This window comes from Rutidosis leptorrhynchoides, chromosome 4 (genome assembly GCF_046630445.1).
Source record: "Rutidosis leptorrhynchoides isolate AG116_Rl617_1_P2 chromosome 4, CSIRO_AGI_Rlap_v1, whole genome shotgun sequence".
Lineage (NCBI taxonomy): Eukaryota > Viridiplantae > Streptophyta > Magnoliopsida > Asterales > Asteraceae > Rutidosis > Rutidosis leptorrhynchoides.
The window spans coordinates 129712308-129735884 of record NC_092336.1 but is presented as its reverse complement, the minus strand read 5'-3'; the positions used below and the strand labels follow the sequence as shown (position 1 = coordinate 129735884).

The 23577-nt window shown below is 33.9% G+C and overlaps 2 protein-coding genes across 2 annotated transcripts; both read right to left on the bottom strand.

The window, feature by feature from the left end:
* Positions 1 to 11389: 11389 nt before the first annotated feature.
* LOC139840150 (trihelix transcription factor ENAP1-like) lies at positions 11390 to 12342 on the bottom strand. Its single transcript, XM_071830373.1, has one exon. It carries the CDS (start codon positions 12322 to 12324, stop codon positions 11395 to 11397), a length of 930 nt encoding a protein of 309 aa, XP_071686474.1. The 5' UTR covers positions 12325 to 12342; the 3' UTR covers positions 11390 to 11394.
* A 4284-nt stretch (positions 12343 to 16626) lies between these two features.
* LOC139840149 (DNA gyrase subunit B, chloroplastic/mitochondrial-like) lies at positions 16627 to 23319 on the bottom strand. The gene is made up of 20 exons (XM_071830371.1): positions 23127 to 23319; positions 22898 to 23048; positions 22047 to 22127; positions 21835 to 21948; positions 21660 to 21716; positions 21300 to 21401; positions 21067 to 21217; positions 20890 to 20966; positions 20234 to 20344; positions 19664 to 19734; positions 19444 to 19585; positions 19249 to 19347; positions 19039 to 19167; positions 18774 to 18888; positions 18302 to 18483; positions 17749 to 17865; positions 17502 to 17555; positions 17310 to 17415; positions 17062 to 17192; positions 16627 to 16852 (listed from the first exon to the last, which is right to left on the bottom strand). The coding sequence occupies exons 1-20, from the start codon at positions 23249 to 23251 to the stop codon at positions 16784 to 16786; spliced, it is 2184 nt and encodes a 727-aa protein (XP_071686472.1). The 5' UTR covers positions 23252 to 23319; the 3' UTR covers positions 16627 to 16783.
* Positions 23320 to 23577: the final 258 nt, after the last annotated feature.

Below are 23577 nucleotides of genomic sequence, written 5' to 3'. Positions count from 1 at the left end.
CTTGCTTTGAGGCGTCACAATATATCACAAAATCATCATTCCCTTCAGGTAATGACAATATAGGTGCCGTAGTTAACTTTTTCTTTAACAATTGAAACGCTTTCTCTTGTTCATCTTTCCATTCAAATTTCTTCCCTTTATGCGTTAATGCAGTCAAGGGTTTTGCTATTCTGGAAAAGTCTTGGATGAACCTTCTGTAGTAACCAGCTAGTCCTAAAAACTGGCGTATGTGTTTCGGAGTTTTCGGGGTTTCCCACTTTTCAACGGTTTCAATCTTTGCTGGATCCACCTGAATACCTTCTTTGTTTACTATGTGACCGAGGAATTGAACTTCTTCCAACCAAAATGCACACTTTGAAAACTTAGCGTACAGTTTTTATTTTCTCAGCAACTCTAGCACTTTTCTAAAATGTTCTTCATGCTCTTGATCATTCTTCGAGTAAATAAGTGTCATTGATGAAAACAATGACAAACTTATCAAGATATGGCCCACACACTCAGTTTATGAGGTCTATGAACACAGCTGGTGCGTTAGTCAATCCAAACGGCATAACCATAAACTCATAATGACCGTAACGCGTCCTAAAAGCAGTCTTTGGAATATCATCCTCCTTCACCCGCATTTGATGATATCCAGAACCTAAATCGATCTTCGAATAAATAGACGAGCCTTGTAGTTGATCAAATAAGTCGTCGATTCTCGGTAGTGGGTAGCGGTTCTTTATGGTAAGTTTGTTCAACTCTCGGTAGTCGATACACAACCTGAATGTACCATCTTTCTTCTTGACAAACAAAACAGGAGCTCCCCATGGTGATGTGCTTGGTTGAATGAAACCACGCTCTAAAAGTTCCTGCAACTGACTTTGTAATTCTTTCATTTCGCTGGGTGCGAGTCTGTATGGAGCACGAGCTATTGGTGCAGCTCCTGGTACAAGGTCTATTTTAAATTCAACGGATCGATGTGGGGGTAATCCCGGTAATTCTTTCAAAAATACATCGAGAAATTCTTTTGCGACGGGAACATCACTGATGTTCTTTTCTTCAGGTTTAACTTTCTCGATGTGTGCTAGAATGACGTAACAACCTTTTCTTATTAGTTTTTCCGCCTTCAAACTACTAATAAGATTTAATTTCGCGTTGTTCTTTTCTCCGTACACCATTAAAGGTTTTCCTTTTTCACGCATAATGTGAATCGCATTTTTGTAACAAACGGCCTCTGCTCTCACCTTTTTCAACCAGTCCATGCCAATTATTACATCAAAACTCCCTAACTCGACTGGTATTAAATCAATTTTAAACGTTTCATCCCCCAGTTTAATTTCTCTCTCCCGACATATATTATCTGCTGAAATTAATTTACTGTTTGCTAATCGAGTAAAAATTTACTATCCAAAGGCGTCAATGGGCAACTTAATTTAGCACAAAATTCTCTACCCATATAGCTTCTATCCGCACCCGAATCAAATAAAACATAAGCAGATTTATCGTCAATAAGAAACGTACCCGTAACAAGCTCCGGGTCTTCCTGTGCTTCTGCCGCATTAATATTGAAAACTCTTCCACGGCCCTGCCCATTAGTATTCCCCTGATTCGGGCAATTTCTAATAATGTGGCCCGGTTTTCCACATTTATAACAAACAGCGTTGGTATTACTTGCTCCGACACTATTCGTTTCGGCATTACTTGTTCCGACATTATTTGTTCCTTTAGTTCTGTTAAACTTTGGTCCGTAAACCTCACACTTTGTCGCGCTATGACCATTTCTTTTACACCTGTTGCAAAATGTCGTGCAAAACCCCTGATGATTTTCTTCACACCTATGACATGGCTGTTTTTGGTTTTTGTTGCCGTTGTTGTTATTGAGGTTGTTGTTGGGATTGTTATTGTTGTTGAAACGGTTGTTGTAGTTGTTGTTGTTGTTGGGATGTTTGTTGTAGTTATTGTTAGGATTGCGGTTATTGTTGCGATTGTTGTTGCGGTTGTTGGGATAGTTGTTGCGATTGTGGTTGTAATTGTTGTTGTTGTTGTTGTACTGGTGACTCTTGTCACCGTTTTCCTCCCACTTCCTCTTGAGTTGTTTCGTGTTGGCTTCTTCGGCCGCTTGCTCTTTAATTCTTCCCTCAATCTGATTTATGAGTTTATGAGCCATTCGACTTGCCTTCTGTATAGAAGCGGGCTCGTGTGAACTCACATCTTCTTGAATCCTTACTGGTAACCCTTTTACAAACACGTCAATCTTTTCTTCTTCATCTTCGAATGCTCCCGGACACAATAGGCACAACTCTGTGAATCATCGTTCATATGTGGTAACGTCGAACCCTTGTGTTCGTAACTCTCTAAGTTCTGCCTTGAGTTTATTGACTTCGTTTCTAGGACGGTACTGCTCGTTCATCAATTTCTTGAATGCCGACCACGGTAGTGCGTAAGCAACATTTTGTCCTACATGTTCAAGATAGGTGTTACACCACGTTAACGCAGTACCTGTGAAGGTATGCGTAGCGTACTTAACTTTGTCCTCTTCAGTACACTTACTTATGGCAAACACCGATTTAACTTTCTCGGTCCACAGTTTCAATCCAATTGGTCCTTCGGTTCCATCAAATTCCAAAGGTTTGCAGGCAGTGAATTCTTTGTAGGAGCATCCTACATGATTTCTTGCGCCGTTAGCTGCATTGCTAGATTCATAGTTATTGTTGGTATGTAGCGCAGCCTGTACTGCGGCTATGTTTGCAGCAAGAAAGGTACGAAATTCCTCTTCGCTAATATTCATGGTGTGTCGAGTAGTCGGTGCCATTTCCTTCAAAATAGCCAACTGAATCGAGTTAATCATACAGAATATTAAGAGTAGTCAATAGTATTTCGTAGCATAATATGAACTCATTTATAAAAGTTTTTTCTTCATATTAGCGTTTTATAAGTTTAAATTCGGGTACTACCTACCCGTTAAGTTCATACTTAGTAGCTAATATACAATTCAACTACTACAATTCCATATGAAAATCTGATTATAATAATATATCACATATAAATATTCTTCAAACTTACAACATCGCTATATTACATATAACATGAAATATAGTACACTTTGATACAGGACAATTTTAAAGATAAATCTAGTTAATACGCAAGTTGTTCAGCAAAGGAAATAAAGATACATAATTCATAAGTCCAGAAACAAGTCATGCATTCTGGTTTTACTAAGACGACTTCCCATCCTTGGTCTTGTGAAAAATAACCGTTATGACCATTGGCTAGGCAGCATGTTGTAATGTCGTCAAAAGGACGAGGGTTTCGTAATGTCCAACAGCCCCGTAATAATCTAAAAACCTTGTTTCTCACCCCAACTACTGAATCCGTCACTTGTGGGAAGGTTTTATTTAAAAGTTGCAATCCAATGTTCTTTTTCTCACTTTGGTAAGAAGCGAACATTACTAACCCATAAGCATAACATGCTTCTTTATGTTGCATGTTAGAAGCTCTTTCTAATTCACAAAATCCTATGTTGGGATATGTTGAGTCAAAATAGGTTCTTAACCCGTAGCGTAAAATTGCATTTGGGTTCCCCGCATTTAACGCTTTAAAGAAAACACGGCTTAACTTACGGTCTCCCCAATGTGATATACCCCACCTATCAAAGGAAAGCCTTTTATAAACTAAGTCATTTCTGGAAAGTCGTTCAAATGTTTGACAAGTTAATTTCGCCATAACTAAATGTGCTGATGAATTCTGACCGACTCTAGACAAGATTTCCTCAATCATATCCTCTGGTAGGTCTTCTAAAATATTCGGTTGTCTACCCTTAACGTCCATTTTGTTTTTATACTGTAAAATAAACAAGGATTAGATTCGTAAAAGATAATTAACAAACAATACAAGCAATTTTTACATAGAACATAAAAGTACAAGCACGCTACAATACATATAATACACAACATGATTACAACCTTCTAATCTGAATCACTGGTTTCTTCTTCTTCGGACTTGGTTCGTTTTCCTAATTTTCTAGGAATATATGGTGTTCCTCTAATACGAGCCGTCGTTTTCCATAATGGTTTAGAAAAACCTAGTGGTTTAGAGGTTCCCAGGTCATTGTTACATTTTAGAAAATACGGATGTTGTCGATACATATAAAGTTCATCGGGGTTGGAATCGGGTTTCTCTATTTTTATACCTTTTCCCTTATTATTTTCTTTCACTTTATTAAATTGGGTCGAGGTAATTTCTATAACATCATCGGAATCCTCATCAGGATCCGATTCATCGAAAAATTGGTAATTTTCCCAATATTTTGCTTCCTTAGTGGAAACACCATTGACCATTATTAACTTTGGTCCATTGGTTGAGGATTTTCTTTTATTTGACCGGTTTTCTGTGGTTCCTACTATTCCCCCCTCCGGAACCTCTTCTTCTTCTGGTTCCTCTTCTTCCGGTTCCGTTTCCTCTTCTTCCGGTTCTTCGGGAACTTGTGAATCTTGCCAATATATATTCGACTCTTCGTTATTATTAGGTGAGTCAATGAGATTTGTGCTAGAGGTAGACATCTATCACACAATATCAAACATGTTAAGAGATTAATATATCACATAATATTTACATGAGTTTCCAACAAAAATGTTAAGCAATCATTTTTAAAGAAAACACGGTCGAAGTCCAGACTCATTAATACATCCTAACAAACTCGATAAGACACACTAATGCAAATTTTCTAGTTCTCTAAGACCAACGCTCGGATACCAACTGAAATGTCTCATTCATATTGATTATAAACGTTCCATATTAATTGATTTCGTTGCGAGGTTTTGACCTCTATATGAGACGTTTTTCAAAGACTGCATTCATTTTTAAAACAACCATAACCTTTATTTTATCAATAAAGGTTTTAAAAACCTTACGTAGATTATCAAATAATGATAATCTAAAATATACTGTTTACACACGACCATTACATAATGGTTTACAATAGAAATATATTACATCGACATATGTTTCTTGAATGCAGTTTTTACACAATATCATACAAACATGGACTCCAAATCTTGTCCTTATTTTAGTATGCAACAGCGGAAGCTCTTAGTATTCACCTGAGAATAAACATGCTTTAAACGTCAACAAAAATGTTGGTGAGTTATAGGTTTAACCTATATATATCAAATCGTAACAATAGACCACAAGATTTCATATTTCAATACACATCCCATACATAGAGATAAAAATCATTCATATGGTGAACACTTGGTAACCGACATTAACAAGATGCATATATAAGAATATCCCCATAATTCCGGGACACCCTTCGGATATGATATAAATTTCGAAGTACTAAAGCATCCGGTACTTTGGATGGGGTTTGTTAGGCCCAATAGATCTATCTTTAGGATTCGCGTCAATTAGGGTGTCTGTTCCCTAATTCTTAGATTACCAGACTTAATAAAAAGGGGCATATTCGATTTCAATAATTCAACCATAGAATGTAGTTTCACGTACTTGTGTCTATTTTGTAAATCATTTATAAAACCTGCATGTATTCTCATCCCAAAAATATTAGATTTTAAAAGTGGGACTATAACTCACTTTCACAGATATTTCCTTCCTCGAAAATAAGACTTGGCCACGGATCGATTCACGAACCTATACAAATATGTACATATATATCAAAGTATGATCAAAATATAATTACAACCATTTTTATTATGTTTTAAAGATTTGAGTGTATTAAGTCAGCTGTCCTCGTTAGTAACCTACAACTAGTTGTCCACAGTTAGATGTACAGAAATAAATCGATATATATTATCTTGAATCAATCCACGACCCAGTGTATACACGTCTCAGGCTAAATCACAACTCAAAGTATATATATTTTTGGAATCAACCTCAACCCTGTATAGCTAACTCCAACATTACTGCATATAGAGTGTCTATGGTTGTTCCAAATAATATATATACATGGGTCGATATGATATGTCAAAACATTTGCATACATGTCTATGGTATCCCAAGATTACATAATATATTAGAATACATGTATAATACAATATAAGTTAGCTAGGATATGATTTGAATAGATTTGTTAAACATTTCCCGTAGCTAAAAAGATCAAAAATATCCAATATTGTTTTACCCATAACTTCTTCATTTTAAATCCATTTTGAATGAATAAAATTGCTATGGTTTCATATTGAACTCTAATTTAAGAATCCAAACAGAAAAAGTATAGGTTTATAGTCAGAAATTTAAGTTACATGTCAATTACTAAAGAGGTAGTCATTTCCGTCGAAAGAACGACATCTTGATGACCATTTTGAAAAACATACTTTCACTTTGAGTTTAACCAAGATTTTTGGATATAGTTTCATGTTCATATGAAAAATCATTTTCCCAGAATCCAAACCAAAACAGCCCCCGGTTTCACTACGATGGCGTATATCCAATTTTATGATGTTCATAGTGTTTCCAGGTTTTAAATCATTAAGTTAGCATATCATATAGATATAGAACATGTGTTTAGTTGATTTTAAAAGTCAAGTTAGAAGGATTAACTTTTGTTTGAGAACAAGTTTAGAATTAACTAAATTATGTTCTAGTGATTACAAGTTTAAACCTTCGAATAAGATAGCTTTATATGTATGAATCGAATGATGTTATGAACATCATTACTACCTCAAGTTTTCTGAATAAAACTACTGGAAATGAGAAAAATGGATCTAGCTTCAAAGGATCCTTGGATGGCTTGAAAGTTCTTGAAGCAGAATCATGACACGAAAACAGTTCAAGTAAGATTTTCACTCAAAATAAGATTGTTATAGTTGTAGAAATTGAATCAAAGTTTGAATATGAATATTACCTTGAATTAGAAAGATAACCTACTGTAAATAATAAAGGTTCCTTGATCTTAGATGATTACTTGGAATGGATTAGAAAGCTTGGAAGTAGACTTGCAAACTTGGAAGTATTCTTGATTTTTATGAAACTATACTTATGAAATTTATGAAAAACACTTAGAACTTGAAGATGGAACTTGAGAGAGATCAATTAGATGAAGAAAATTGAAGAATGAAAGTGTTTGTAGGTGTTTTTGGTCGTTGGTATATGGATTAGATATAAAGGATATGTAATTTTGTTTTCATGTAAATAAGTCATGAATGATTACTAATATTTTTGTAATTTTATGTGATATTTCATTCTAGTTGCCAAATGATGGTTTCCACATGTGTTAGGTGACTCACATGGGCTTCTAAGAGTTGATCATTGGAGTGTATATACCAATAATACATACATATAAAAGCTGTGTATTGTACGAGTACGAATACGGGTGCATACGAGTAGAATTGTTGATGAAACTGAACGAGGATGTAATTGTAAGCATTTTTGTTAAGTAGAAGTACTTTGATATGTGTCTTGAAGTCTTTTAAAAGTGTAAGAATACATATCAAAACACAACATGTATATACATTCTAATGGAGTCGTTAAATCTTCGTTAGTCGTTACATGTAAGTGTTGTTTTGAAACCTTTAAGTTAACGATCTCAATTAATGTTGTTAACCCAATGTTTATTATATCAATTGAGATGTTAAATTATTATATTATCATGATATTATGATGTATGAATATCTCTTAATATGATATATACATTAAAATATCGTTACAACGATAATCGTTACATATAAGTCTCGTTTCGTAATTCTTAAGTTAGTATTCTTGTTTTTACATATGTAGTTCATTGTTAACACACTTAATGATATATTTAAATATCATTTTATCATGTTAAATATAGTGTATCAATATCTTAATATGATACATATATATTTAGTAGACGTTATCATAACGATAATCGTTATATATATCATTTCGAGTTTCTTAACTTAGTAATCTCATTTTTTATGTATATCACACATTGTTAATATACTTAGTGAGATACTTACTCATCATAATCTCATGTCAACCATATATATATGTCTATATATACCACAACATGTAGTTTTTACAATTTTGTAACGTTCGTGAATCGCCGGTCAACTTGGGTGATCAATTGTCTATATGAAACTTATTTCATTTAATCAAGTCTTAACAAGTTTGATTGCTTAACACGTTGAAAACATTTAGTCATGTAAATATCAATCTCAATTAATATATATAAACATGGAAAAGTTGGGGTCACTACACATCGGTTGTTGCATCAAGAATACTAATTGATTTTTTATTACCCATGAATACAAATTTTTACACAAGCAGAATCCATATCTCAATGATGCATAACCCATAACAACTAATTTTTACACATGAAAATTGTTGTATGAATAAAGTTTATAGACGTTGCATCCATATTCAAATGTGAAGCATCCGTAACAACTCATTTTTACACATGAAACTTGTTGTATGCATAAAGTTTAGAGACGTTACATCTATATGCCGATAATGAAGCATTCGTAACAACTCATTTTTACACATGAAAATTCTTGTACGCATCGAGTCTAGAGACGTCGCATCCATATTCCGATGATGAAACATCCGTAATAACTTAGTTTTAAGCATGAAAATTATTGAAGCATCCATAAACTGATATAGACTTTGATGCATCCGAAAAAATATAAAACCGATCAATTACCGTCTTCAATCTTTACTCATTTGACAAAAAAGTAGTGATAAATTTGATTTCTTGATCTCTGTTATGTATAATTGAATATAGGGTGTGTTTGGCGCGTAGCTTATTGGAGCTTATGAAAGCTTATGAGAGCTTGAGCTTATGATTTTAATAAGTTCTAAGTCATAAGCTTCGTTTGGTAGACAAAAAAAAAGTAGAGCTTATGAAAATCATAAACTCTGAAAAAATAAGCTACTTGTAGTAGCTTATGAAAAAAAATAAAGCTTATGAACTGAAAAATAAGCTCCAGCTAGTTTACCAAACATTTGTAAAAAATAATAAGCTCCAGCTAACAGCTTCAAAAATAAGCTCTAGCTCCAGCTCCTGCTCATAAGTTCCAACTCCAGCTATAAGCTCCAGCTACTTTCGTCCAAACACACTCATATTAAATATTAATAAATTTGGGATCTCATAAGATATTATTAGCATACATTATATACTCCGTGTTTTATAAAAAATATATTTTATTGAGTATACTGCAACAACTATGATTGGATGCTATCGCCTTCTTTATTCATTCCCAGATATTGCAGACAATTTTAATGCCAGTTAACAAGAGAAACCGTTGCGAGTTTGAATGCAAATTATCGTGAAAGAATATTTAAATAAGTACTTCAAAAAAAACAGTTCATGTGCATGATTAAAAAAATGTACAATACTCGTAACTGCAAGTGTGCATCACTAATTACCATTACACCCCTCTTGTTTCTTTTCCAATTAAATATTAATTTATTTAATATTTAATTAATTAAATTAAACATGTAAACCAGAAGTGTTCTCACAACATTTAAATAGCAAATTTTTTTTTTCGTTTTTTTGAAATTTTTTTTTCCGACATCAAGATCACACGAAAATATGAACATTTAGAATAGACACTTCGTGATGAATGTTATTATTTAGGCGAGAAAACGATCGACAAAAATAACATTCAAGATAATATTGTTCGTGAAGAATATGAACGTTTTTTTTCCATGTTTTGTGAAGTAAAATTTAGCCCGATTTAGAGTTTAGGGTTTAGGGTTTGGTGTTTTGAGTTTATTCCATAAACCCAAAACACCAAACCCTAAACCCTAAACTCTAAACCGTTCGTGTTAAAAACTTAATCTAAATTCAAAATCTAAACCCTAAACCCTAAATTTCTAATCCCTAATATCTAAACCCTATAAACCCTAATATCTAAACCCTAATATCTAAACCCCGATAGCTAAAACCTCAACATACGTTTGAAAAACACGATAATTGTTATATATTACTTCGAGCGTTTTTCCGCCAAAATAAAAACATTTATCACAAAGTGTCTCTACTAAATGTTCATATTTTCATCCCATCTATAATGTTCGTGAACAAAGTTTTTTCAAAAAACGAAAGAAAAAAAAAAGTTTTTGCTTCCCCCGATTGGTTACTTCCCTCTTGATCCTACCAATATATATATATATAAATATTATTATTATTATTATTATTATTATTATTATTATTATTATTATTATTATTTAATTTTCAACGGATATATTCACCCACCCATTCCATTCAATTTTTGGGTCAAACCCCCGCCACGTGGACCAAACACCACCACCCATTCGCGTTACCTCTTCCGTCGCCATCCCACGCCACTCTCCCCCGCCCCTCTCCACGCGCCGATACACCACCGGCAAGGGCGTGGCCGGTTGCCACCTATGCAGCCACGGCGTGCCACCCTTGCCGTTACAACCGGTCTTAGTATTACGATAACCAAATGTTGACCTCCCTCAAATGTGTCGATCTGATTCGGAAAATTTTCAGCCTTCATATAGGGCTGCTATCTTTCAATCCAGTCACAAAAAATGAAATCATTCCCAAAACTGTTTTTTCACGAAGAGTTCAGTTTCGAAGTACAGTTTTCAGGACACTATACACCTGTACCAAATAACAATAAGAATCAGATTATTCAGGACAAATAGTTGGGTTAAAACGAATCCTGGGCTCAAAAGGCAACACGGTCAGACACATCTGATATACATGGCAATTGATCCCAATTGACCCTAAAACGTGACGTACACGATTTTTGAGCTACACGACTCGCCCAAAATCCTAATCCAACAGTTCACTGCATGCAGGTTGATACGAAGCAGGATCCTACAAGAAACATTCCAATTTCCATCCTTGACTAATCCTTATGCAAGCTGCATCAAGCTTGTAATAACATGCTAGTACAGCGTTAACATATATGATCCTAACTTGTAACATACTCGACAACGTTCACATATATGATCCTAAATTTTCAAATTATGTCAAGACAAAGCGGTTCTAGTTGACACTTTACCAGCACTAAAACTAAGGTCAAAAGTGCAGGAACCAGTTACAGGAAGACTATGGGCAAAAATCCAGATCCAACCTTTAACGCAATAGACCAAATTGGTTATTGCAGAACAAGTCATATATCAATTACAGCAATCAAATTATGCAATTTGAACCAAAAACAAAATATTAGAGACTCTGCAAGAAAGATTAACTATGTCTGAATAGAAGTAACAACAACATTAACAATCTTATCTTAATTCTTAATCTCAATTAAAGATTAAAGATTAATTCTTAATTCTGCAACAATAATTACTCTTACAGTTAGAAAATCATCCTCACACTTGAAAATTATCCAGAGATATTATATATACTTTCTTTTTTCCAGAATATGGATAAATACCATAATGCAAATAAGCAATTATCACCGAATGTCACAATATGACTCAACAATCATCATCATTAGCATCAAATTATAAAGATCAACTGTAAACATCATCATCAGAAACATTCCTCCTAGCTTGCTTAATCTTCTCCAACTGAACCTGTGTATCCATAAACAACTGCATCCTTTGCACTTCCAAATCTTTAGTAAATTGCATCCTTTGTTTCTCCAATTCAATCATCTGTTTCTGTTTCTCACCTTCAACTCGCTCGTAAATCTCACCGAACCTTTCAATAGCCCTAGCCAACCGTTTCATCGAATCCGTTTCGCCTCCACTTTCCTTCCTCTCTCCTTCCCCTGTGCCCGCCGCACCTTCATCGTCGCTGCTCCCCAACGACTCATCATCCTCAGAACCTTCTTCTTCTGCCGCCGCTGCGGCAGCCGCAACCGCCGAGTAATTCCTACGGAAATACGATTCGTCTACGGCGGCCGTAACGGGTGAAGGTCGTTTCTGAGGGACAAGAGCAACAGGTGTCAGAAATTGAGGTGATAGCATCGTCGACGGTGATTTCCGGTACGGTAACGGAACGCCGGTAGGCGGCGGCGGTGTCGATGACGACGACTTCTTCGCCGTAGCGAAGGATCCGATCAACGGATCTAAACGAGAATAAAACGGCCAGGTGCTAGTAATCTGTCCGTTAGATTCCGAAACCCTAGCTTTCTCAACCTTATATTTTTTCTTCAAAGTATCAATCCGATTCTTACACTGAACATCGGTCCGGCGAGTTTTCTTTGAATGGCCGTGTCGAGCGTTAACGGCGTCGGCGACTTCCTGCCAATCCTTCTGCCGGAGATTACCGCGGTTGAGTTCAAGGTACCGCCGGCCCCAAGCGTCGACGAGAGTCGACGTGGCATCTTCGCTCCAACAATCATCACGGAAATGAATCGGGCGAGATGACGGAGGTTGTGTGGCTCCGGCAGCGGTGGCCGGAGATTGATAATTGGTTAAAACTAGGTCTTCGGCCATATTCTAGGGTTTGTTAATAAAAATGGGTTAATAGAGGTAAATAGATAGATATAGAGATAGAGAGAGAAAGTACAAGTCGGTTATGCGTCGGTGTCGGTACCGTTTACCCATCACTGCATTCTCTCTTCGCCGATGTACGGCTCCAACTCCGACGTGGAACTGACGTTATTTCACGCATCAGTGACTTGTACATATTATAGGTTTTCACGGGTAGCTTCAGTTACTTATACTTTTACTTATGTTAATTCCTAATTTAAAAAATTTGGTTTTCAATATTAAAAAATAAAAATATGAATGTAAATATGAATGAATTTTTGGCGCTATATCTAAATTATTCTTAATAAATAATGAATAATGGAGTATACAATAAATAATAGTAATCACCAAAAGTTGTAAAATTCAATATTCGGGGATCAATTGGTCCGAGATTTGGAATGAATAATCGGCAATTCAGAGATTATTCGGATTTTACTTTATATATTTAAATATTAAATTTCAAAAATTACTTTGTAAATATAGAAAAAAAAACTAAACATAAACTTTAACATAATTGTCTAAAATTGTTCATTTTGTTCAAAAACTCAAAAGTTCTAGTTTAAATTCATGTTCAAATGTTGACCAATTTTGAATTTGATCAACTTTGATTACCAAATTTGATTTTGACCATCAATCGACGTTGGCCGATTAATTAAACGAATTTTGAAAAATCGGAACAGATTGTCCTTAAAAATGAGTAATCGGTTAGGAATCGGGTTTTTACAACAATGGTAATCGGTATATAATTGTCTTTGACTTATATTCTTTGATACTCGAATTTTTTACATAATAAATAATATATGCGCTAATTATAACGTAAAAGCACTATTGGAGGGGTGGTTAACCGTATGTCTGTTAGATGGGTAATTGGGGGTTCGATACCCAGTGTGACGATCGCTCCAAATCCATATGGACGAACACGTCATTCATCGATTTCATTGCGAGGTATTTGACCTTTATATGATACGTTTTGTAAATATTGCATTCTTTTAAAAAGGCACACCATAAATGAATATTTAAATGAAAGGTTTTCGACATATGATGATTTCTACATATAGTCAATCGCTGTAAATAATAGTTTACAATAATACTTCCGTTGACAATGTAGTCAAAATAAGATACATGGTGATGATTTGGTGAATGCAACATTTCCTTGAAAAATATGTCATGTAAGACTCCATGCACATAGCTTGTCTAACACATAAGCAAACAGCGGAAGACTTTTAGGAAACCTGAGAATAAACATGCTAACAAGTGTCAACACAGAGGTTGGTGAGTTCATAGTTTTATTGTTTCTTATAATCTGTATATAAAGGCGGATCACAAGATTTCAGTTGTTTCATCCAGAAACGTTTATCAAAATATTCTACAAGATTGAGCACCCTCGTAACTAAACTTTAATGTATATATAATAAGTACCTCTGTTTTAACATACATGCAACCAACATGTACAATACACGCAAACCAACGTGTACTAAACTCAAATAGCATACGTCTGTTTTATAGTTCAGGCTAGGGTTTATATACCTGAAACAGATGGGGATGTCAAGCCCTATGGATCCATATAATGTTATTCGTGCCCACCAGTCCATATCCTATGTACTGGCAGCTACTAGTTACCAAAGCTAAGGGATTTTCGGTTCAAACTCAGTGTAGAATTTAGTATGTACTTGTGACTACTGTGTTTAAAATAAAGTGCATGTATTCTCAACCCAAAAATATAGATTGCAAAAGCAATTAAAAATGAAGCAAATGAAACTCACATTAGTAGCATATAAAGTCGTTCACCAAAATGTGACTGAAACTCGGAATGCAAAATTAACCGTAGATCTCAACCTAGAGAACATATGTTGGTCAATAAATGTCTATCAAGCTAGGTCTGGTCATAGTGTATCACAATCCTAATGCTCGAGATCGACATACAAAAGTTATCCAAAGTCATTTCAAAAAGTCAATTTTGACAATAGTTCAACAAAACGAGACGTACCTTATATAAGGATTCATTTACTCGGTTGGTAATATTCAAAAATCCAATTTATCAATCTTACAAACAAGTTGTTTAAATATTAATTGCAGATTCAAAAGCAATTCCGATTAACGTCAATCATAATTCAGTTGACCATATCTTTTGATTCGTTCATCGAAATTATGCGATTTCTAAATGAAAAGTTAATGATTTTTCACCAGCTTTCCAAAAACATGCATCTCATATACCTTTTATCAGTAATATATGTATTTAATTCGTGATTCATCATAAACTGTTTAACGACGAAATTTAGCATACTAGCATGCATAAATATATATACTCGAGCACTAGACATGGATACACAATTAATATATAAAAGATAAAATATGAGTGCTTACGTATCAATATTGTGATTCAATATTGCAGGAAAGTACGTAGACGCAATAGAGATGATAAACACTAGGTTTGATTTGCAAACAATACCCATGAATATTACCCATAACTTCCATAGTTATAACCCATAATTTCCTTAGCTCTATCCCGTTTGAAAACCCATTTTGAAAGTGACACGCTCATGACCTCGTCGTAGTATTTTATGTATAAATAATAATAATACTAATACTACTAATAATGATAATCTTAATAATAATATAAATAATATATATATATATATATATATATATATATATATATATATATATATATATATATATATATATATATATATGTTTACAGAGAGAGATAGATGTATTTGTGTATGTGTCTCGACGCCAAAACTGATCGACTTTATAGATGTTTTGTGGAATCAGTCCCCATGCGATCGCATGGGGTTTTAATGTGTAGGCAATTGCGATCAATGGCTTCATTTTACAGCTCACATCATTTTTTGTCCTTGTCGACATAATAATATAATACGTACGAATTTAAAATTTTAAAAAGTCATATTTATTAAATACTTCAGGGGTATTCTATGTAACTTATAATTAATAATTTCTATCATGTCGTTTTCATGTGAATAGTAAATGAATTAATTTAAATTCAACTATTTAAGCTACACGTTGTACGTTGTGCTTTACAAATTGTACATTATTAATTTAACTTCGTTTCTTAAAAAAATACAAAAATTATATCATAAAAATAAAATGACTTACTACGTAAAATTTTTAATTTGAAATAGCATCGTTTAATAGTAAATTTTTAATCATTTCGTATATAAATATTATTCGCATGATTCCGTATATATCGAAAACTCTTATATTTATTAAAATATGTATATAATACATGTTATGACGTTCGTGAATCGTTGGACAAACAGGGTGGTCAACCGTTATATAAAAAAATCATTTTCAAAAGTTTTAAAACTTGTCAAAATTCATTGCTTATCATGTCGAAAATATTAAATCATATAGAGAATTGGTTTAAATAAGTCGAAATTTTTCGGGTCATCACACCCAGCCACTTTTTTCTTTTTTCATTTAATGCAAGACTGTTTTTTAACTAGATAAATACCATCAATTCTAAGTTCTAACCATATGACTAACGTGTTTTAGTGGCTGGATGGTTTGGCGCCTTCTATTGCTACCTGATGGTCTTGGGTTCCAGTCCTAGTAGTGGATTTTTTAAATTTTAATTTTTTTTTTTTTTGTTATTTTTCTAATTTAAAAAGGCGATATCGCAACGTGCGGCCAACCCAATATTTAACTTGTTTAAATTAATATAATCACCGAAACAAAAACTATCCTAGTCGAGATAAGTTGCTATAATTCAATTAAAAAACGAAATTATTTGGAAAAGCTTTTGAAATTAACTTAACACCACAGAGACTAAAGTTGTAAGATTTTCTCCGTCCGAATTACCAAGAGGTTGAGTAATTCAACTTCATACTCTAGTGTATGCGACCCAGCAGGATTAAACCGAGTTGTTTTCAATTGAACTTGAGACCTCTTCCAAAAAATTTAGGGTCCCAATCATTGGGCTATCTTGTGATAGTTAAAAAAACTCTTAAGATTTTCTCTATTCGAGTTACCTTGAAAGCGAGTAATCAAACCTCATATTCAACAAGTACTTTTACGATGTTTGATGACACTATATGAAGACATTGTAATGATTTTCAAATGAACGGATTGAATCGAGAGGCGATGCTTGCACCTCTTCTTAATCGATTAGATTCGTATAATTTGTTTATAGAAAAGTCTAGATAACACTTGACACAAAGATTAAGAACGTATGAAACTGTAATACAAAGAGGTTGCAAAATTGTAGAGATCAAAAGCACATAATTCAGTTCATTGGGCATAATAAGACAATAAGGTAAGCATGTTAAAACATACAAAATCATAGGTCTGAAAAATGAACTGTAGTCACCTCTCAGTAACCTCTTTCGTTTAATCGCCTTTTTACTGTACAATCTAACCACAAGAATTTAGTTCATTAACTTCATATCACAATACGATTACTTCATATATCAAGATTCTTCAAATCCATCTTTCTTGCTGTGTTTGTTATCATCTCCTTGCGCACGTCCACCTAAATAATTACAGAACAAGTCGAATTCTTCTTAAGTGCTAAACAACCTTTAACCAGATCAAATATATTTTATATAGATATGGATATAGATCCAAACTCAGAAATGTAACACTAACTATCTCTTCGGTGATTTGTATGAAACTTTTCCTCTGCGTTTGCGAAAGGAAATAAAACTTATGACAACATAATAATTGAAATATGGAACTTACCCTTGCACCCATAAGTGACGAAAATGTAACATTTGCTTCAGCTGCATCCTCCACTACCAGTTTCTTCAACAGCCTAGTTTTGGGATCCAAAGTAGTTTCCCATAATTGTAAGGGCATCATTTCTCCCAACCCTAAAAATTAAACATAACAGCAAACATTTATCATTTATTATAGAATTATATTATAATTATATTATATAATTAAAGTTAAAGATCTTATTGAAGAAAAGACGAGAATTAATTGCTTACCTTTAAATCTCTGAATAGTATATGATGCATTAGAAGGGAAGGTACTCTGAAGCTGTTTTAGTTCCGACTCGTCGTAACAGTAACGCACCTGCTTCCCCCTTTCTACCTGCATAATTACCCAAAATGACACTTTATAACAAACTTCGCTAAACTAAGCAAACGGGATTTCGTCATTAAAAGAGAAATGTGAACCTTGTACAGGGGTGGAACGCCAACATATATGCAGCCTTCATCAAATAAAGCTCTCTGCAAATGCATGAAGCATAAACATATTATTCAACGGCCCTTTTAAAATCCCTGTGTGAGATGAAAACTATTTTCTGTTTGTCTTTAGTTCAACGATAGAGTAATATGGGTCTGGACTATTATTATGTCCTTTTTAAAGGGTTTATTAGATATCGAATAAAAAGGCCAAATGGGAATGAAGACATCAATATACCTGATATCTATAGAAGAATGTTAATAACAACGTACGAATATGAGCACCGTCAACATCAGCATCAGTTAAGATTATAATTTTATGGTATCGTAAACCATCTTTCTTGAAATCCTCTCCCTGAAACACATCGTACTAGTAAACATCAAGAGAAAAGATCACGAGCTATAAAAAAGAGTAAAAATTAGAGGTGGTTATATGGGGTTGGGTAACGGGTCAAAAGTTCACAACGAACACAGGCTGAAGCAAAATACAGCCCTAGACAGGTTGAGTTGAGCCACAGTGCACAGGCACCTTTGTGTCCAAATAATAAAGTATTTCCTTTAAAAACATTAAAACGTTAACTGTGATAACAGAAATAATAATACTACTACAATAATTATCTAAAGAATTGAAATTGCAGTGCTTTCATTTCGTTCCTCGGAAATCTAAATTCTTCGTTGACCCATTTGAGATACAACACAATTACACAAACCATATCGAACCAAACATAGATGTGCAAATGTAATTTACATTTGCAGTCCCTAATGACACAAAATGTTAATAAAGAATTTACCTTTACTCCAAGGCCAAGAGCACGAATTAAAGTTTGAATCTCTTCGTTCTTGTACATTGCTGCTTCATCCTTTCTTTCAACATTCAATATTTTACCTTTTAAAGGAAGAATAGCCTGAAAGTTCTTATCACGACCTTGTTTAGCACTTCCACCGGCTGAATCTCCTTCAACTATAAATATCTCTGCAATATGTGATAAAGATTATAGATCTTTATACCCAAGTAAATATATATTTACAACCAACAAGTTCACAAAGCAATGTAATGAATTGTCACAATACTATTCCTTTTAGATTTGCTACAACAAGTTGGTAGTATGATTGCAAACGGCGGTTGAAGCAGTTTGGTGACTAGCCTGACCGTTTCGCCCAAAAACATCTAATTAGTCGGTCAACACTAAAAAGTCCAGTAAAAGCGGGTCAACGCTAAAAAGTCAGGTCAGAGTTGGTCAACGTTAAAAGTATAAAAAGTACCGGCAATTTCAGGATCAGTGGCTGAACAATCAGCAAGCTTTCCTGGAAGAGATGACACTTTCAAAACACTCTTTTGTCTCTCCAAATCACGTGCCCGTTTTGCTGCTAGAGCTGCCTATTCACGCAACATATTAATGAACTTCGGTTACTAGCTTATTCCGTACATTAGCGTTTCAAAACTAATATGAAAATTACTTTTGAAGCAATGAATAAATAATCCAACTATATTTACATATTATGAATCGATCATTTATTGTAATAATACCTTCAAGGCGTTAAGTGACTTGGAGAGAATTAAGTCGAGCACATCCGGATTTAGTTCCAAGTATTCAGTAAGATATTCTTGCATTGACTGGTCAACCATTTTCCGCACCTCGGGATTTCCCAACCTCGTCTTTCAAGCAAATGTGACGTAATAGTAATTAGATTTCAGTCAAGGAAAAATAATTAAGACCCTGGTGAGGTTAAGGTATACCTTTGTTTGCCCTTCAAACTCAGGATTTGAAAGTTTGACCGATATTACACAAGTCAACCCCTCTCTCACATGCTCGCCGCTTAAACTGATATCCTTTTCCTGAAGTCATAGTCATTAATATAGATAAACAGCAACAACTTTTGGTTCTCGATTAACTGATACTGAATATCAATAACTAAATAGCGACGAAAATACCTTGATAAGCTTCGACTTCTTTCCAAGATTATTGAGGGTTCGTGTAAGTGAAGCTTTAATGCCATCTATGTGGGTCCCGCCATCAACTGTACGTATGCTGTTAGCATATCCTAGCATAGTATCTGAATATGCATCTGAACACCTAAAATCCCAAACATACAGTTATGCCAAGCATTCGTATAGAACGTTGTTAACGACAATAAAAAAAACAATGATTTACCATTGGAAAGCTACGTCAATAGTGGTCCCATCTGCTTCTTTTCTAAAGCTCAAGACGTCATGAATTGGTTGCTAAATCAGAAAACAGACTGTCACACTAAAAGTATAATCGTACAATACACAAATACAAAATAACATAAATACTATCCTACAGTTGGGCCTAAAATGATATGGGTCGAGAGTATATTTAACTGATTACCATCCGCTGAATCAATTTATTAGAACAAAAGGTACTACTTTTAGTAGCATAACGATGACAGTGTTTAAGACATCATATCTTTTGAAGATCAAAGAACGGAAGATAAAGTGTTGGCGGATCAACCCAACCTAACTTGCTTTGACTCATATTAGAAAATCCTAATTTGATAACCCAAATGGCCACGTCCGACCCAATTTGCCGCCAATTTGAACCAGTATATTCACCAAGTAAAAAATTTCTCTGTGTACCACAATTCATACTGTTTATAAGTCTGTTAACTTAGCATTTCTTTTGTGCCTTTTTAGAATGTAGCAGAACTTTTGAAAGCTTAATGTTACTATATTATTTAATATTTATATTTAATATGAACACCTTATCAGCATTTAACCACTTCACATACTCGACCAGCCCACCAGCAAAGCAATATTCATCAAATCGGCTCTTCTCAGGATCCATATCCTCCTTCTTGAGAGTAATAGTTAGCTGTCAATATTTGAAAAATTAAACAATCAATTCTTAACACAAATATGACTAAATCATTATATAAACTTTAATTATAAACAAAAGGCATCCTTCACGATAAATGTAAAATTAGAGAATAGCAAAAAAGCCCACAGTACAACTCGAATAGTAAAGAACCCCCTTTTAACTAGATTAAATTCCACTGGAAACAGCGCCAGATTCAAGATTATCAAAGTATGGACCGAGTTGGGATTTCCCTTTAACATTTTCTATAAAAGTTTCTAACGAGTTAAATTTGATAAACTAAAGATGATTACATCAAGTATTTTATGATAATTATTATGTCGTTGCGTATATTCATATAAATACAACCTTAGATTACTTTCAAACCACTCAACCAGTTTCATTTTGTATTGGCTTCTCAATTTGATCCTTTTGACATTATATAGGTAGTATCTAACCCACATCAACCCATTTTTTAAATAAATAGCTTAAATTTGCCACCTCTGCAGAAATCAATAAGAATTTAACATAATTAGAGGGATGCTAATGAGTAATGACTATACCCCAGGGACTAAAAAAGCTCGTTCCCTAACTCGTGCAGCAATAGTATCGTAATCAAACTCCATTCCAGATGTAAATACTGCATTAATTAATAAGTATAATATTCATTATAAGATGCTTTCTGGAAGCTAAACCATTTAAACTGAAAAATCAAAAGATTTATTAAATAAAAAAGGTACTTTGAGCATCCGGCCAAAACTTTACGCGTGTCCCTGTACGATTCCCTGAGTTAGAAGGAAGATCGATACACTCTAACGGTTTATGAGGTTTTCCACGAGTATAGCTTTGATGACATTCTTTGTTATCTCTCCAAACAGTAACTTCTAATGCCTGTATTATAACGAACAAAGTATTTATTGAAATCAACCATCATAACATTTCAGCAAAAGGATCTAAAACTATAGATAGATACCTCGGATAATGCGTTAACAACAGACAAACCAACACCATGTAGTCCGCCTGATACTTTATAACCACTACTGGCTCCACCAAATTTGCCACCAGCATGTAAAACCTACAATGTTGGATGTTATATTAGCAAGTAAGCCTATTAATAACAAAAAAAAAAAAAAAACGAAAACAAACATACAAACGACTATAGCAGTCAAGATACATTATACTAGCGGATGTCGTTTCTTGTTACATATATCAATTAACGAATAACGACAACACCTACTTATTATTAAATTTGGTTAAAAAAGGATATACTTTGAGTGTTACAAGATAAGTATGCATTTAAAATTTAATGTGAAAAATGAATGTAGCTACATACGGTTAACACGGTCTCCACTCCTGACTTTTTCGAGCCTGGATGCAAGTCGATTGGGATCTGCAGTATGAAAGTGAACAATTCATACCAACGATTTCAATAATAGTTCTTTAATAATCATTCAAAAATTTAAAATCAACATAAGAAAAAACTATATAAGAAATATAGAAGTGCATACCCCACGTCCGTTATCTGTGATGCAAACTGAACCGTCTGCAAGCAACACAATCTCAACCTTTGAAGCAAATCCCGCTTGAGCTTCATCAACAGCATTATCCAGTATTTCATAAACCTTGATGGAAAATATATAAAATTAACAATCCACATTTGAAGTCCCTAAAACGAAGAAATTTAATGCAATTGAAACAAGTAAAAAAAAAAAAAAGTTACCAAATGATGCAGACCGCGAAAGCCAGTACTCCCGATGTACATTCCAGGTCTTTTCCTCACAGCATCCAAACCTTCTAATATCTGAATCAAAAATATAAAACTCTATATAAAAAAAAGAAGCATATATGTATATACATACATAACTCTAAACAATATGAAAGATTCACAACACTGTTAACTTTGTATGCTTTAGGGGTGTTTGTATGTGAGATTAAACTTACAATCACCATTTGAAATAGCAATAGGTAGTTCCTAAATGTGAGGACAAGGTAATTCTGCTTATTTCGGGTTAACTTAATCCAAACTTACGATAAGAGCAACATATAGCCATTCTTCAGTCTGCAAATTGCGATAATCTATATCTACGATCTATCCTAGTCACATTAAAACACACATCCACCTTATCCTGCTAAACATATCAATCAAACTGCATATAAAAAATTAATTTTCAGCTCTAAGTTTGCTACCAAAACATCATTATACCAACAAAAACTCTACAAATGAAAAAAATGCTAGCGTTAATAACACACACTCATATTCAATTTTATTTACAACACCACATATTATCGTATCAGCTAAACATATACAGCAGCATACAGAAAACAAATATCAGCTCTAAACTTATTAACAGAATTTCAATCATCATGTTAGCAAAATAATTAAATAAAAAATGCTATTTTTTCTAACATGAGCTCAGGTAATATTTTCCAATTATTTTCCTAACATATACAGCAAGATAAAGCAACAAATAAAAAACCAATTTCAGCTCTAGACTTGTTAACAGAACATCAATAATATCAACAAAAGTTATACAAATAACCCAAAGCTAATGTTCATTATATCTTACTAACCTGAATATTTTCAGACCCATAACCATCTTTCACTTTAGGAACATCAGTAACAGGACTTGATGCAGAAGTTGACATAAATGCCCTTGGTGGTACTAAAACACTTGGAACCAAAACCCTGTTTGTAGATATACCCCTCACACCCAGATTTGCCCTAAAAATGTAAAAATTCAAGAATTATATAAAACCAAACAAGATTTTAACTATTTAAAAAAAGAAAGTGAATTTATACCTGGGTTTTATAAATGTTGAAGGTGGTGAAGAGGAAGCAAAAAGGGCACTAGTGGGAATAAAGAATCTTGAAGACATGATTAAACGATAGTATAAGGAGGAATGATGGGGTTTAAGAAGAGCCATTCGATTCAATTCATTTGCCAAATTAAATTGTGGAGGTCTTTTGGGTCTTTTGGGTTGATTGAAGAAGAAGAAGAAGAAGAAGAAGAAGATAACGATGTTGTGGGAAATTAGTGTGTTATTTTGGGTGTATAAAAATGTATAAACCCTACCTTTTGTTTTGAATTTTATTACTCCGTATTTGCCTCTAAACCCTGTTTGTTTTGAAGATCGCTATTTTAACTTGTTGACCCAATATGACCATAATTTGAAGTAAAAGACGCGAGACGAATAATTTGAAGTAAAAGACGCGAGACGAAGTTGAGACAGTTATATTATTTAGAGCGTCG